The sequence below is a fragment of the Trichechus manatus genome, unplaced genomic scaffold, assembly GCF_000243295.1.
Source record: "Trichechus manatus latirostris isolate Lorelei unplaced genomic scaffold, TriManLat1.0 scaffold00100, whole genome shotgun sequence".
NCBI lineage: Eukaryota > Metazoa > Chordata > Mammalia > Sirenia > Trichechidae > Trichechus > Trichechus manatus.
In genome coordinates, this window is record NW_004444036.1 from 6110769 (window position 1) to 6128506 (window position 17738).

A 17738-nucleotide genomic window follows, 5' to 3' on the forward strand; every position below is an offset into this window, starting at 1 on the left:
GAAATGCAGACACAAAACAGCAGTGCAGTAGAGTTGTTGCCTGTTGTAATTAGAGGTGGAATATATGTGGGAGGATTTACTAGTATCCTTGGAAAACGGCCTCTTGACCTGATAGCTGTTATGAAGGCAGGCAACTAAAGGCATGTGATGCCGTAGACAAGCTGACATTTTGGGGAAGGGAAAAGCAGTGTTTTTACTTAAAACCAGGCTCTTGAGGAAGTTGGGTGTCTGAATGCATCCTCTTTGCGGCCTTCTTTCTGGAACAGTGCAACTACCATGAGGAGCCTGGAAAATCCCTCTGAAGCTCAAAGTTCTCCTGGAGCTAAGAGCTCAAGAGGTGGGGCTGCCTAGTGGGGGTTCCTTATGTGTGGGGTGAAAGATTGAGCCCCTTGGCCATTAAAATGCTATCATTGAAAAGACGTCAGGTGTTTGCAACTGTTTCGCATTTGAAAATCAGATAATTACTCTGTTGTTTAACATTTTCTAGAAGATAAAAGTCCCAAAGCTCCCCAGTTCCTTTTATAATGATAAAACAAAAAAAAAAAAAAAAAAAAAAACCAAACCCATCGCTGTGGAATAGATTCCAACTCCTAGCGACCCTATAAGACAGAGTAGAACTGCCCCATAGGATTTCAAAGGAGAGCCTGGTGGATTTGAACTGCTGACCTTTTGGTTAGCAGCCATAGCTCTTAACCACTATGACACCAGGGTTTCCTTTATAATGATAGAATGACCTTAATACTAAAATCATTAAGGTAGTACAGGAAGAAATTAAAGACTGATTTTATGTATGTATAAAATTTCTAAGTAAAATCATAGTAAATTAAATCTAGCTGTTTATTTAAAGAATTATATATTATGCCCAAGTAAGGTTTAGTTCAGAAATGTAAGGATGTGAACCTGGAGAAATTTGTCAACATAATTCATTATATGAATAATTTAGAGGAGAAAAATATGATATTAACAGATGACAAAGCATTCGAGCATATTTAACAGTCATTCTTAAGCACTCTGGAGTAATAAGATAGATGAGAACAGCACAGATATAGAAAGAATCTAATTATTTGTTGATGATATGAATGTTTGCTTAAAACCTAGGACACTTGTCTAGAAAATTAGTTGAATTCATGAGAATTTGGTAAAATGATTCAATGAAGACAATTTTTTTTCTCTATGCTATTCTAAACACTAAAAAGTTTGAGTGGAAATGGGGGAGGGTAGAAACCCTATTCAAAAAAGTGACAGACTGTTAAATACCTAGGAATAAATTTAACAAGATTAGTATTGTGAGACTGATATGAATTATGTTAAGATCTTATTGAAAGATATCAAATAAGGCCCAGATATGTGGAGAAACATGCTATATTTCTTGGACAAAAATATCAGAGCACTGTCTGTTTCATCCTAATTATAAATAATTCCAATCAGATTCCCAAGGGAGGTTTTAGAATTAGACCAAATGATTTGACAGTTCATTTGTAAAAATGAACATCTAAGAATGGCCAAGAAAATTTTTGGAAAATAATCATAGTGAAGGGAGATGTGCTCCAGTGGTTATTGATTTACTGCAAAGCACAGTAATCAAAGTATATAGGATGTTGACACAGGAATAGGCAAATAAGAGGACTGTCCCAGGGACTTGAACACATCTGAGCATGTAGGGACCTTTAATATTTGGCCCAGGGTGCGTTTCAGTTCACTCAGGGGGAAAAGGAGGTTTGGTTTATTTAATAAGCCATGCCGGCATAATGGGCTGTCCGTATGAGTGAGAACAAAGTTTGCCAGCCCTGACTCACACCATAGAAAAATTAATTTCAGGTGGCTACAACCTCTAGCTATAAAAACTAATACATTCACGAACATTTAGAGTACGTAAGCTTGGAGTTGGAGAGACCTTTTAAGGAAAGACAAGAAACTGCCTTGACAACATGATACCATAAATAAAGCCAAAAGACAGACTGGGGAAAATGCTGGTAATGAACACGACAGTGAGTTCATCTCTTTAATAATACAAAGAGCCCCGACAACTTAAGGTGAGATAAAATTAAGTCATCTAAACAAAAAAAAGTGTAAAGGATATGAACTGGTAATTCTCAGAAAAGCCAAGTCAAAAAAAAAAAAAAAAAAACCAAACCAGTTGCTGTTGAGTCGATTCTGACTTATAGTGACCCTATAAGACAGAACTACCCCTTAGGGTTTCCAAGGAGCAGCTGGTGGTTTCAAACTGCCAACCTGTTGGTTAGCAGCCAGCCACACGCTTAAACCACTGCGCCACCAGGGCTCCAAAAACCCAGTCAAATAACCTGTAAGTATATAACAAGATGCTCACCCCTGCTAGTGGCCTAGGGAAGTGCATGTTAAAACACTGGCAACATACTTAGCAAAATGTAAGAAGAGGGACACGATGCCATACTGGAGAGGATGTAAGCAAGCAGGTGCTCGCACACACTGCTGATCTGAGTGTGAATTGCTATCAAAATTAAAAACTAAAGGAAAAAATTTTAAATTCAGATACACATGCCTTTTGTGTTGGCAGCCCAATGTTTTGAGAATTGAGCCCACAGCCACCGATACAAGGAGGCTTATTATGGCTCTGTAGAGGCCAAAGCTTGGGGATGACCTGAGTACAATGCTTTTAGTGGAATGATTAAATTTTTATGTATCCATATTATGGATCGTTTTAAATATTATTACTTGGAGAGATGTTGGGTGAAAATTTCCAAGTTCACAATGATGTATGTGATCCAAGTTTTACAAAAGAGAACATTTGTGCATATGTATGGATGTATATAAGAATTTATATAAGCATGGGAAAATTACGAGCATGATACATACAAAATGGGGTTAATGAGTGGATTGAAGACAGTTGGGGGGTAGTACCTTCTGTATGTTTTTCTAGATGGACTTATATTAAGTGATCAATTGAAGCAAGGTATAAAACCAACAGTTGCTGTTGATTTTGATTTCAGAGTAGAACTGTGCCCCGTGGGGTCTTCATGGCTGTGACTTTGGAATCAGATTGCCAGGCCTTTCTTCTGTGGCACCTCTGGGTGGGTTTGAACCACCAACCTTAGAGTTAGCAGCCAAGTGCTTAATTGCTTACACCACCCAGAGACTCATACAAAATAACAGTAGGGTAAAATCTAGTTTCTTAAAAAAATTTATGATTGTGAGGGTATGTCTGAGAAGGTTTATAGGAAAAAATCTGGAACAGGTTATCTTAGGGAATTGTGCCAAACTTCTGATTTCTAACTTATTTGTTATGTGTGAATTTTTAAAACATGAGCATATTTTTTGTAATTAGAAAAATAACTCTTGTCTAGTTCAGGATGTTGCCTAGAGCCTGATGAGTCCCCAGTATATAGCTTCAACACTTCAAAGATAAGCAAACACCAAATTTATTTCCTGTATTTATTACATAGGATCTTTATAAGAATTCCAGTGCTTAACTGCTATACTCCACTTGTTAATGACTGTGATTGTAGGAGCTGTTATTTACATGGCCTTATTTACTAAGGAGCCAGGTGGTGCAGTAGTTAAGTGCGCGGCTGCTAACTGAAAGGTCAGCAGTTTGAACCCACCGGCCACTCTGTGGAAGAAAGATGTGGCAGTCTGCTCCCGTAAAGATTACAGCCTTGGAAATCCTATGGGGCAGTTCTGCTCTGTCTTACAGGGTCTCTGTGAGTCAGAATCGACTCGACGGCATTGGGTTTGGTTTGATTTTGGTTTTATTATCTTCTAGATAATTAGCTTCTAGATTCCACTATAAGAAGCCCTGGTGACGCAGTGGTTAAGTGCTGGGCTGCTAACTGAGAGGTTGGCAGTTCGAACCCACCCAGCAACTCAACGGGGGAAAGACTTGGTGATTACTTCTGTAAAGATTACAACCAAGAAAACTCTTTGGGGCAGTTCTGCTCTGTCACTTGGAGTCTCTATGAGTTGGAATTGCCTCCGTGGCACACAGCAACAACAATTATCAGCAGTACTTGAAGTGTTAGAGAACACTGAAAAGACCATAGGTTAATAGTTTAAAAGATGCAAAAATAAATCAATAGGTAACGAGGTCACTCAGGTGCTTAGTATAAAAGAAAAACTTAAAGTAGAATACAGATAGTAGTGAGAGGGGCAGTATAGATCAGAGTTGAAAGCATGAACTTGACTTTCAGACAGATCTAGATGCACTTCCTGGCTCCGTTTTTATGCCTTTGAACAAGCTTTGTAACCTCTCCTAAGTTTGTTTCTCCATTTGTAAAATGCGGATAAGTAATAGTAGCTACAAGAGTTGTTCTTTTGATGAAATGAAGAGGCATAGAGAGCACATATAGTAAGAACTTAATTTTCACTATTGTGAATATGGATGAAAGTGGCAAGAGCTGCAGATGGAGCCCCAGCTTGCGTATTCCCCTTCCTCTACAAGTGTTGTTTAACTACATCTGCATTTATTGGCTCACCCGTATGTTTTGGGTCTCTCTGGAAGGTTCTAATAGAAGACTGCATTCCAGTACTGAAGAGGTACGCCAAAGAAGGGAGAAAGTTTGATTATGTGATTAATGATTTGACAGCTGTTCCAATCTCCACATCTCCAGAGGAAGGTAGATTCTGGTTTTGTTTTTTATTTTAACCAAGATACTGTTCAGAGAAATGTTTCTCTTGGTACAATGTGAAGGTGAAGGAATCTTAGAGAACGTCTAGTTAAATTTCCTCTTTTTTAAAGGTAGTTAAAATGAGGCCTGTGGTAGAAAGGTTACTGGATTTGGATCTGGCTTTAATTCCTATTCTGCCACTAAATGATTGAATTAACTCAGTCGTTTGAGACAAACACATTAAGTAAAATGACTCCTAATCACATCATTGAAACATTAGATCACTTGATAATTTATTTAAATTATGTGATTTTTAACCTGTTTTGGGACATAGGGTGACTTTTCGAAGCAACAATAGGGGCAGTTCTCTTTCTAAAACCACCCACTGTAAATCACTGTTGGTTTGCATTTTCTGTGTTAATGTTCTTTCTATAAACTTGACTTCCCACTGAGTTTGCAGAATTGGGTGCACACTGATGACCTTGTGGTTTCTGTTAGGATATTGACCTTGTTTTTGTGTCTGTGCACGTCTGATATACAACAATACCTTATCATTCATGAACAAGCCCTTGAACCTTGGGTCTGAAGCTCATGGCTATTTATTTATTTTAAAATTGTATTTATTTTGTTGTTGTCGTTGAGAATACACACAGCAAAACATACACCAATTCAGCAGTTTCTGCATGTACCATTTAGTGACACTGATTACATTCTTCAAGTTGTGCAACCATTCTCCCCCTCCTTTTTGAGTTGTTCCTCCCTCATTAACATAAACTCACTGTCCCCTAAGGTTCCTATCTAATCTTTTGAATTACTGTTGTCAATTTGATCTCGTGTGGATAGATCTTAGAAGAGCACAATGCTCAGGGCAGGGCTATTATTTATGTGTTTTGGTATTTTTGAGTATTAGTGTGAATGTTTGACTTTAGATGTTGCTTTTGATGCATGCAAACCCATATTTAGAAAACTTAAACTTATTTTTTTTAACATCCAGATTCCACATGGGAGTTTCTCAGACTGATTCTTGACCTTTCAATGAAAGTATTGAAACAGGATGGGAAATATTTTACACAGGTAGGCTCCCTGACTCTGTGTGTGTGTGTCTGTGTGTGTGTGTGTGTTTCCTTTCCAAGAACTCTCAATAAGAATTTTATATTTTGAAATTTGAATGCATATATCTTGAAATTTCTGTCTGCTAGGAATAGAACAGCATAATTGAATTATGTTGGGAATTAATGAAGTCTCTTGTGTCCCATCATCTTGATTTAGCAACCTCAGGCTTTGGCTGTAGTATGAGCTGCTGCCACCAGATGGAGACACAGATTGTGATTTTATTTTTCCTCATTCACTAGGGGATTGATAATTGAAAAACCCATTTATCAACATGGGCTTTGGCTGTAGTATGAGCTCCTGCCACTAGATGAAGACACATTGCGCTGTTTTTCTCATTCTGTTGTTAGCTGCCATCGAGTCGGCCCCCGACTCATGGACACCCCGTGCACAATGGAACAAAAATGCTATGGTGGGTTGCGGATTAGACCGTTGCGATCCATAGGGTTTTCACTGGCTGATTTTTGGAAGTAGATCGCTAAGTCTTTCTTCTTAGTCCGTCTTAGTCTGGAAGCTCCACTGAAACCTGTTCAGCATCATAGCAACACGCAAGCCTCCACTGACAGACGGGTGGGGGCTGCACAGTGAAGTGCACTGGCTGGGAATTGAACCCAGGTCTCCCACATAGAAGGCGAGAATTCTACCGCTGAATCACCACTGTCCAATTCAGAAGTCTGTTTATCAAACGTGGGCTTTGGCTGTAGTTTGAGCTGCTGCCACAAGAAGGAGATAAATTGCAGTGTTTTTCTCATTCTCTAGGAAGACTCTTAAGAGGTTAGTGGTGTTTCAGTGGTTTTTATTTTTTAAAGCATTAGTATATTTAAAAGTCAAAACCAGGTAGAGGTCTTAACCTGATTTTCCCGAGAAAGCGTTTGCAAGCTGACCCTATCCTAGACATTTTATAAGATCAGAGATTGATGCTGAAAACAACTTAGCAACTTTGAGAGACTTTGAATCAGGCCCCAGCCTATCTTGTTTTCCTCCTCTTCCCCGGCATGCGAGATACGCGGGCACGTGGCGATTAATCGTGGATCTTGCCTTAGTGAAACTGCTGGGAAGCTGATAGGGCAACAGACAACTAACTGTCAAGCTCAGTGAATGAGGATCCATATTAACAAGGTATCACAGAAGGACTTTTCAGACTATGCTGGGGGCAGGAGGGAAGGAGCAGTTAAGAGGGGACTACCCAGGAGAGCTACTTGAGCTGAACCCTGAAGGTGAACAAGGAGCAAGGAGGGGCATTCCAAGAAAATGGGATCTCAGAGGCTTGGAGGCAGGAATGAGTGTGCCGCTCTGGTAACTGCAAGCTGATTGTGCAGGATGAATAGGGTGCCCTTTGCAGATCGACATCTCCATTCTCTGGGGTAGGATGTCTGCTACTTCCCTTTTCAGAGAGATATGACAGAGATTCCACTATTTATACTTAACATTTTCCAGAAATTGGTCAACAAGTGTTTGAGAACTCAACTGTTCAGGTGACCTCAAACACTTGCTTTCTTTAATGGGTGTATCAGTCAAGAACAAGAAAGCTACTCAGGTATTTTAAGTGGGAAGGGTTTTAATACAGAAAATGAAAGACATAGGCAATGCTTGGAAGGGCTGGGGCAGTGAAGCTCAGGGAAGCAGCCACTGATGATCTCGGTGATTTCTGAAGAACTCTACCCGAGGCTACACAAGTCCGGACTGTCTGGGAAGTCTCTGTAGTAAGTACTAAAGTGGGTGATTCAAGAAGCTCAACGGGACAGCTCTGCAGCCCTCACATCTGCCTGCAGCTGCCATTGGGGAGGAATGGCTTCTTTTCTGCCTCCCAGATCCTGTGCAAGAGCCTCTTCTTGGCAGATTAACCCAGCAGCCATTTGGGGGAAAGGGATGCTGGGAAATGTGCTTTCAGACATTTCAGCAGTGTGGGGAAGAGTATAGATTAGCAGTCGCCAAACGTTTTCTATTAGCCAGTTTGTAAATATTTTAGACTTTGGGTGCCATGTAGTCTCTGTCACGACTACTCAACTTTGCCGTTGTAGCACAAAACCAGCCGTAGACAGTACAGAAATGATTGGGCATATCTGTGTTTCAATAAAACTTTATTTACAAAAATAGCCAGCCAGCCATGGGCTAACTCCTGAGAAATCAGGTTTATTGAAATTCCCAAGAGCCTAAGCTTCCCAAATCATAAAACATGGATGATACCAATTTTATGTTGCTCTTGTGATGATAGTGTGGAAAGAGTATACACGGGTGTCTGGTTTATAGATGCTTAATAAATGTTATTCATTGTCCCACCAGGGCATGATTTTTGGAAAAGTTTTTATAATACATTTTTGCAAATAAATCCTGTCACTCTCCCCTTTAGTTTTCAAAAAAATGGTCGATGTTATACATCTTCATTGATAAAATGTGAAAAATACACCAAAGAACAAAGCAAATTTTGCATAGGAAAAAACCAAAATTTCTGCAAATCTGGGATTGTCTTGTATATACTGTTTCTGTGCTGCTTTTTATATCTTAATGCACTGGAAGGATTTTCACATGCCATTTCTCAGAAACATGATTTAAGTACTTACTGACCATTCTTTACCTACAGGCAGTACAGACAACTCATCCTTGCCCTTTCATGTTATGTAAATTTGCCCTCACCTTGAAATGATTGAACAAACCCCTACTGATTGAGCCACCCCCTACCTTCAACACATTTTTCATCACAGTCACCTTCACTTGCTGCACGTGCAGCTTTTAAATCGTTAAAAAGGTTTCGAGCCTTTTCTTGCACTAAAACCAAAACCAAACGCACTGCCATCGAGTCAATCCTGACTTAGAGCGTCCCTATAGGACAGAGTAGATCTGCCGCATAGGGTTTCCAAGGAGTGGCTGGTGGATTCAAACTGCCAACCTTTTGGTTAGCAGCCGTAGCTCTTAACCACTACACCACCAGAGCTCCTGTTGCACTAAAAAAAAACCCAAATTTGTTGCCATGGAGTTGATTCCAACTGATAGCAACCCTATAGGGCAAGGGTAGAACTGCCCCATAGGGTTTAGAAGGAATACCTGGTAGGGTTGAACTGCTGACTTTTTGGTTAGCAGCCATAGCTCTTAACCACTATGCCACCAGGGTTTCCACGAGCGTAAGGCTAAATAAGAACCCTGTACACCTGTTCTGCCTTACCTACAGATTCTTAAAGAGACACTCAGGAACGGATCTCATTCATTAACCCGGAGACTGTATTTTAACACATCTCTTTTTGTTAGACCTCGAAGTTTCTTGCTATAGGCACATAGCACTGTGGTAAATACGCGTGTACATAAACATTTAGGTATTTTGGGGAGTTTAACTCACAGGACTAATGTGAAATTGGTGGGTTGTAGAGTCTGCCAGTTTGAAGGGTTTTGGTGTGCCTGTAGCACAGAAAGATCCTACCCCAGTGGATGTGTCTGTTTTCAGTGCATTCTCAAGAGTGCACACTGGGTGGTGGCCATCTAAAATTTTTGGTGGAAAGATGATCTCCTTGCCTTGAGTTACATTTATTTTTTGATGAAGTGAAGCGTTTCGTCAACTGGCTATTTGAATTTCTTTTGTGAGTCCACTTTTATCTGCCCTTGCCCTTTGCCCATGTTTCTCATTTTTCTATTTGGGTATTAATCTTGGTGATTGTTGAGAACTCTTTATTTTACTGGATTATTTTCTGCTGATGTTCAGAACTGAATTAAAAAACAAACAAACACATTCTAGCCTTGACTATAAAGCACGGCTCTGCAAACTACAGGCCAAATCTGCCTTCTGCCTTCTGCCTCCTCCCTCCCCTGCTTGTTATTATAAATAAAGTTTTATTGGCACACAGCCACGCCCGTTCGTGTAATACTGTCTGTGGCTGCTTTCATGCTACAACAGCAGAATTGAGTAGTTGCAGCAGAGACTGTATGGCCTGCAGAGCCTTAAATATTTACTATCTGGCCTTTTATAGCAAAAATTTGCTGACCCCTGCTTTAAAGGAAATCTACAATGAAACCTGCTCAAATGAAGGATTCTTCTTGTAAAATCAATTCAGTGAGTTGGTTTTTTGTTTTTTAATAAGTGGGTATTTCTCAAAGTAGAGTATACCTATAGAATTTGTTTTTTCTTACATTTCTGCAAATAGAAGGAAATTTCACACAGCTTAAGTCAGGGAAGAGTTTGAGGCTCTGGGATCTTTAACCAAAAGAGATTGAAAAAAAATGTGGGTCTACTGCAAATCAGTCAGTTTGTAATAGACAACAGGTGGAGTTAGGAAGGAAGCGTGACCATTTTCTTTTGTCCTGAATATCTGCCTGGTAGACTGCCTTTTATAGGGAACTGCTGTCTTAGTATTGAAGACTAATAGAAATGCTTGCTTGAAAGACAACCACAGCCCATTTGTCAGTATTAATGATCCAGGCTTTGATAACCTAGTCTTTGCCAACCCACTTTTACTCAAAATCACAAGTATTATATGCCCCGGGCTGCGCTGGTTTCCAGGAATTGTACAAAAGATATATGAGGATGTGTTTCCTTTCCCAGCATTCATTACAGTTGGAAACAAAGTTATCTCATTTTCTAACCCCCAGGGATCACATAGTATATTTGGTGGTTGAATGTCCCACACGAGGAGATTCATACAGACCACGGGGCGTAGGCCTTTGAGGAAGCAGTAGTCAAGAAGCAGGGTGGTTTGACTAGGGATACATTGATGTGGTTGCCACAGTATTAATATTTGTTTTAACCTGCCAGGTGATCTGCCCTTGATTCCTGCCACCCCAGCTCCCTTCCTAAGCGTGTAGCTTAGCACTGGAGTAAGGTCAATGACGGGATGAGAATGTCGTTTGGCCTGTTACTTGGTGATTTACAAAAGCTAAATGGTCCCTCCAAAAATGGCTTGCATCACAGCGGCCAGTTCATGATGTCACTGTTGTCACCAAGGCTGCTTCAAGGCAACCTTGTCAGCCTGCCCTGAAGCTGGGGAAAGCTTCGTGGACTGCTGGCGGCCAGTGGAATGTGAATCTGGGAAGAACCACTAGGAGGCAGGTCCTGAGACTTGGCCTCTCCTCCCCCCCCCCGTATAAAAAAACTGTAGGTTATTTGACACATACTAAAAGCTGTCCATAACATACATGTAAGTTATGACGCAAAATAAACTTGTGAACCCGACTCCACTACCCAACTTGAGAACTGGAACATTACCAGTACGGTTGGCGTGTCTAGATTCCTCCCTAACCCCTGCCTGTCTTGAGAAGTAACCCATTCTTCGTGTTATTTTTTGTAGTATTCTGTGCTTTTCTTTATAGATGTTTCACATATGTGTGATTTCCTAATCAGTATATTGCTGAGTTTTGCTTGCTTTTGAACTTGATCAAAATGGTGTAGTTAGGGGTATATTCTTGTGTGCCTGTTTTTTTTTTATATTACAGAAATAATACATGCTAACTAAGTTTAAAAGATGCAAACAATACAGAAATCTATGAAATGAAAAAGCAAGAGTCACCTGCCCACACCTAACATGGGGCTAGGAGAACCGAAGCTACTGCTTTAATCCCTAAGTGTCCCCCCCCAACCAAAAAACCAAACCCGTTGCTGTCGAGTCAATTCTGACTCAAAGCAAACCCATAGGACAGAGTAGAACTGCCCCATAGGATTTCCAAGGAGCAGCTGGTGGATTCGAACTGCCAACCTCTTGGTTAGCAGCCTAGCTCTTAACCACTGCACCCTCAGGGCTCGGATCGCCACGTTATTCCCTTCCTCTCATCCATAATAGGCACTTAATTCTTTGCTATTAGATTTTTGTCCTGCTTTTCCCATGTGCCTTATAAAAAAGGAAAAAAACAAATGCTGTTTGTTCTATTTAAAATACACAGGAAAAGTAAAATGTATCACGTTACTTTTTTTGGGTAGGTCTCTATTTGTGGTGAGTTTTCTTTTTTAAACTGCTTTTTGACAATCTCGGAAAAGAACAGATTGAAACGTTCCTATTTCCTTACCACATTCTCTGTAAGGAGGTCCTCCCATAGACCCTCTATAAAGAGAGAGTGTGGTGTCAATTTTAAGATGGCAAGGAAAACCATCTAACCGTACACCTTGGTGGTATTTCCATTCTATAGCTTACCTAGTGGTTCTAAAAACAACCAAGCAGTGTTTTCTATTTGTGAATTTAAATTACATGTGTGGTGTTTATATGCTCTCGTGGTGAACTTGATGTTGAAACCAAATTATATGCTGGTGAAGGGCACTTTGGCCAAATCCCACTGCAGGCCCCTAGATGATGGGTTACTAGACAGGATGGCACTGAAGGACGACATCATGCTGAGTGAATGTGCTAAGATAAAACCACCAAGGCCGATCTTGGAATAGTTCTTTCTGCCCTCTTGCCCATGACTGGTTGGTTGGTTTTGAAATGCCATTTTCAGAAGTGCTTACATCACAGATTGTCTTCGTTTGTAAATAATTTTCATCTTACGTTGTACTTGGCTGTTTTGAGGCAAATAGATAATAAAGTTCTTAAGAAGAAATGGAATCAACATATATTCAGTAGTCTTCCAAATGTTAAGGAACCCTGCTGGTGCAGTGGTTAAGCGCTTGGCTGCTAACCAAAAGATCGTCTGTTCGAACCCACCAACTGCTCCATGGGAGAAAGAAGTGGCAGTCTGCTTCCATAAAGATAACAGCCTAGGAAACCCTATGGAGTAGTTCTACTCTGTCCTATAGGATTGCTGTGAATTGGAATTGACTGGATGGTAACGGGTTTGGTTCTTCCACACGTTAAGAACTTCAGATGTTAAAAGGTAATAAGTGGTATTAAATACTCATCTTGTTTTCTACATTTGTTATGAAAACTCTCATGGGGAAGATGGTGCTAAATGATGATAAACCCTACCCTACACCTACCAAATCAAAATCTGCATTCTAACAAGATCCCATGTGATTCATACATTGGAGTTTGAGAAGCATTGCTCTAGAGCCAGGCAGATTGATAGTGTATCAGTTCAGCAGCTCTACTATGTCTTGTCCAGCATCTCTGATAGTCACCTTTTCCTCTAGGTCACAGAATGGCTGCTGCAGCTCCAAATGTCATATCTAGGTTATAGGCTGGAAGAACGTTGAAGGGGCAGGGTCACTGTCTATCCTTGATTGCCCAGAATCAGAAGCTTTCCCAGTAGTCCCTAGCTGCCTTCCACTGTATCTCATTGAGCACCCCTGGCTGCTGGGGAGGCTGAAAAAGTAGTGGTAAGAAAGGTAGACAAAAGCAGTGGGAATAGTTGGTCAGCACTTGTGGTACCAGCATTCCTTGGGACACACCTAAGTGTTTTGTTGTTTTCTTTTTGAGGGGGAGCGAGGTGGGGTGAGTGCTTACCACTTACTTGAAGAAAAACGGGAAAAGATGTGTAAACATGACTGGGGTACTGCGTGCACCTATGTTGTCGTTTTTTTAAGGATGAGTAGCATTTACTTTCTCTTCTGGTGGAGTGTTGCTTATCATATGGTGGAGAAAAAAAACCTTAGATCTTATAAGGTTAGGAGAAATACAGCATTTTGCATGGTGATTGCTTTTTTAACTGAAGGAAATTTTCAAGCCTACAGAAAAGTTAGAACAATGAAGTCAAGAGAAGTTTTTCATAAAGGAGTGGAACTGGGGAATATCCTGAATAAACTTTGGTTCTCTTGTGCCTTAAAATCCATCACAGATTGTGGGGGAAAGCGTAGGGTGTGAATCGGTTGTTGTTTAAACCATTCTGGAAATCAAGACCATTCATTATCTTTCCAATACTTCATTCTCAACACAGTGGTGACCGTTATTGGGAAAATGTATTTTGAGTGGGTTATGTATATGAATCTTACAGTAATTGCATGATGTTGATAACAGTGACTGTGTCAGTAATGAAAAATTGGTCTGACTGCTTGCTGATACTTCATACTCTAATAATTTGAAATGCCTTGGTAAATGAGATGGAGGGATAATGAGCTAATGGGTCTATAAATAGAATTAAATACAATTTGTGGAAGTACAGAAGCCTTATCTCATTTTCAAAGATGAACTTTTCTCTAAAGATAGAATTGTTCTCCTTTATTAAAGAACTTCAAATGAGCGTGACACTCAGTAGGACTCAAGTATGCCATTGTTTGGTTTTCTGTCTTTGATTTAGGGGAACTGTGTCAATTTGACGGAAGCCCTGTCACTCTATGAAGAACAGCTCGGGCGCCTGTATTGTCCTGTGGAATTCTCCAAGGAGATCGTCTGTGTCCCTTCATACTTGGAATTGTATCCTTTGAGCGTGACACTGTGTTGCCAGATCAGAACACTCAAGTAAATCCTAAACCAGTTTAACGTTTTAAATTCCAATAATAAAAGGAATTGACTCTCTAGTATATAAGGCTTTGGCTCTCAAACTTGACTGCACATTGGAATCCCCTGAGAGCTTTAAAAAACTGATTCCTGGGCCCCACCCTCTGATTCTGGGGTGGGGCCTCGCATTAGTAGTTTTAACAGCTCCCAGATGGTTTTTATAATTGAGCACCATTGGTGTAAAGCTGTGGTTCTCACAGTTGGTCTCCAGATCAGCAGCTTCACCTGGGAACTTGTGAGAGATGCAAATTCTCAAGCCCCCACCCCAGACCTACTGAATCAGAAACACTGGAGGTGAGGCCCAGCAAATCTGTTTTGAAAAGCTCTCCGGAGGAAGTACGTGCACATTAAAGCGTTGAGAAACCCTGGTCTAAAACTCATGGTGACCCCATGTGTTGCAGAGAGAACTGCTCCGTAGGTTTCCATGGCTGTGACCTTTCAGAAGCAGATTGCTAGGCCTTTCTTCCAAGGTGCCTCTGGGTGGATTTGAACCACTAACCTTTTGGTTAGTAGCTGAGTGCTTAACCATTTGAGCCACCCAGGCACATGGGGTCATCATGAATTGGAATCGACTCGATGGCAGCTGGTTTGGTTTGGGTTTTTCTGGTCTAAACACCACCTAACACGTAGCAGGCTAAATGTATGAAGACACTCACCTTCCTTTAATATTAAAATTGTCCTACTTTAATATTAATTTCTACACTTGATCCTAATTTCCAGTAGAAATCAACAGCTAAAAATTACACTGGGACTCTGCAAGGTTCACTTTTGTGTTGTGCATTAGTTCCCCTTAGTAAAAGCTAGTCCAGAGAAATAAGAAAGGAACCTGGAGAGAAACTGAAATGTGAATGTTTTCACTGAAAGGTTGATAATGTGTTTACTTCTTATAAAATGCAGACTGTGTTATGCAGACAAGAGCCTCCTTATCTGCTCCCTTGGAGCGGTGGGCAAGCAGTTGCCATTACTGTCCAGGGAGATTGTGTGACTGGGGGGGCTGCACTGAAGCTGTTCCCGCGAGTCTGGGGCAGGCTGTGACAGAGCCTGGGCTGGAGACACCTGTTCTGAAGAAGCCTCTTAGGTCCTCAGTGTGTTGAGGGGGCTACTTTCTGCTTGATGGGCTTGCCTGGTCTTCTGTGCCCACTATCAACCATCCACCTCCCTCAAGCTTCCTCTCAGGGCACTTTTTCCAGTCAGGTCTGTGTTTGTATGTTTAGAGATTTTTAGGAACCAGTTGGTAACATTTGGAGAAAAGACTTCCTTCCTCTGGTTACTCTCTCCCTCCTTCCTCCCTTTCCCCTCGCCTTCTTTCTCCCTCCCTCTCTTCTTCTCCCTTCCCCCTTCCTTCTTCCTATCCTCCCTTCTCCATCCCATCTTCCTCCCAGCTCTATCCCTCTTTCCTCTCTCCCATCTCTGTCTCTCCTCCCCTCACTCCCTTCCATCTCGTATTAATCCCCTGAAAGTCTTTAGAGACTGTGGAAGCAGTGGTGTTACCTGATAGAATATTTTCGCTCCTTCAGCCTCTTGTCCATCCAGCCCCCATTCAGACATCACAGGTGATGGGCATCCCAGGCTGCAAAAGTGGCGCTCTTCCAAAGGCCTCCATTTCTCATGACCCCAATGCTCTAAGTTAGGAAGATTTCCATCCGTCTTCCAATTTGTAGGCGAGAAAACAAATTTTAAGTTCTGCCAGTTCTTCCTCGAATTACCTGCTGTTATTCCTTGACTCCCTCTCCAGGTGGGTATTTTACACCGTGTGGAAGAAGACTAAGCCTTGAAGATGAGTGTCACCCATCATGTGTGCTGCAAATAGCCATCTTGACCTTTACACGCTTAGATGACATCGGAACAAGTCAGGCAATTGATTGTGAATTCCTTAAGGTTTTTTTTTTAATTATTATTATTTTTAATTTAAAAAAGCAAATGGAAAATGTATATTTTGATGCGCTAGGGTGTTATTTTTTTGAAAGTCAGCGTAAGGATGATCTGGCAGCACAGTCAAGGCTGCTACATGCACTGAACCCCTAGAATGTGATTTTTGTTAAACTTTTTATTTCTGTGTGGGCTTTTTCCATTTTTGTTTTGCTTTTGGTAGACCTTCAATTTGGTTGTTTGGAGGAATGAGCATCATTGTTGTTCCTAATAAAAGTTCTTGACTGTGTTTCTTTTCAAAAAATTGACTTAGATATTAAGATTTGGTGCTTATAAAAGAGTTAAAAAAATGAATAGCATTGCTCCCATTAAAGTTACAAAAGAGAAATTTCACGTGTTCGTTGTTTTATTTCAGCCTGGTCCTCTGTTTCTTGCTTCTGCTCTCATAGAACAAAGGTATCTCCTGGTCTTTTTTTAGTTTTGTTATATCACTCGGTATCATTTCTCTCTCCATAGTAGGATGGTCTTGGGGCCTTTTTTAAACACTAGTTATGACTTTGTTTACCACCGTGGTAAATGATACACAGCCGATTACATTCACCAGTTCTTCATTATAAAATTGACCTGAGGATAGTGAAAGAATGTGCCTTCCTCTAAAGTTGAAAGTCAGAAGCTTATATCTACTCCCACTCTTACTGGTTTATTAGATATGGAAGTAAAAATTCATTTTGGATAGCTGCTATGAAGCTTTTTGAGAAAATTCTTGGATGTGCAGGTATGTGGTAATACTTTGTAGAGAGGCCCTGGGCAATAAGAGTGACTTGAAAACTCTCTTAAGGAAATGCATGGAACTAACAGCTTGGTCTTGTCTTTGTGGGTAATTACATCAAAGATGAGGTTATATTGACTTGGATTGTTAGAGGGATATCACTGGGTTATTCTGTTGTTTTCATAATGTCAATGGAATGAATTCATTTATGATGAATTTGCTGTAGGAAAAGCATTAAAAATGAAATACTCAGTGTCCATTTTGAGATAGAATTGGTATCAACGCAGAACATTCTTTCTCCCAAGGTCGGGTCAAGGTATGTAACACGTATTCTTTTAAAAGAGTGTTTGCCTACTTTTTTTTTTTTTTTTTTTGTATTGGCAGGGAAGAAGGAACAATTAATAACTAAGAACAAAAAGAATTAGAGTCAGTATGTTTAAAGTGTTGTTAGGTGCTGTTGAGTTGGTTCTGACTCATAGGGACCCTATGTACAACAGAACGAAACACAGTCTGGTCCTGCACCATCCTCACAATCGTTGGTATGCTTGTAACAAATGTTTTTCTTGGCGTATATACGTTAAAAATGGCATTGGCAGACATTGTGAACCCTCCCCGCCCCCTAATGCTTTGCCAGAGCTCTGTGTGGTGTGTAAGATTTCAAATAATGCTGCCATTACTATTAGAACACTACTTTGGGTTAATAGAATGGGGGTACTTTTTTTCCCCATTTTAGAAAAGAAGCTAAGTACGTCTACTGTCCGGATATGGTGTTATCAATATGTGGACATAATTTTATATTTGGAGACTAGCTTGATCCTGAGGCAACAGAGCCACTGAGTCTGGTGACATACAGGTCCTGCTAAGAGCTGAGAGTTAGAAATGAGGCAGATCAGTTTGTGCCGGACCATCGAAGATGCACTCAGGAGAGAAAAAGAGATGTGGTGCAGGGGAAGGAGACAGTGGGAATAAATGGATATTTTTATTTTGGGTGATAATAGTGACTTCAGAGCCCACTCATTTCTTAATATTGGAGAAAGGGTGATGTCTGATTGGAACATCCTTGTA

At 40.6% G+C, this 17738-nt stretch overlaps 1 protein-coding gene across 1 annotated transcript in view; it reads left to right on the forward strand.

Moving 5' to 3' along the window:
- The window catches only part of SMS (spermine synthase), a 61201-nt gene extending 44911 nt beyond the window's left edge, over window positions 1-16290 (forward strand). The window contains exons 8-11 of the mRNA XM_004382848.2: window positions 4478-4592; window positions 5578-5657; window positions 13836-13951; window positions 15771-16290. Coding sequence (XP_004382905.1) covers window positions 4478-4592; window positions 5578-5657; window positions 13836-13951; window positions 15771-15810 — 351 coding nt within the window. The 3' untranslated portion in view covers window positions 15811-16290. The remainder of the gene's footprint in view (window positions 1-4477; window positions 4593-5577; window positions 5658-13835; window positions 13952-15770) is intronic.
- The last annotated feature ends 1448 nt before the right edge of the window (window positions 16291-17738 follow it).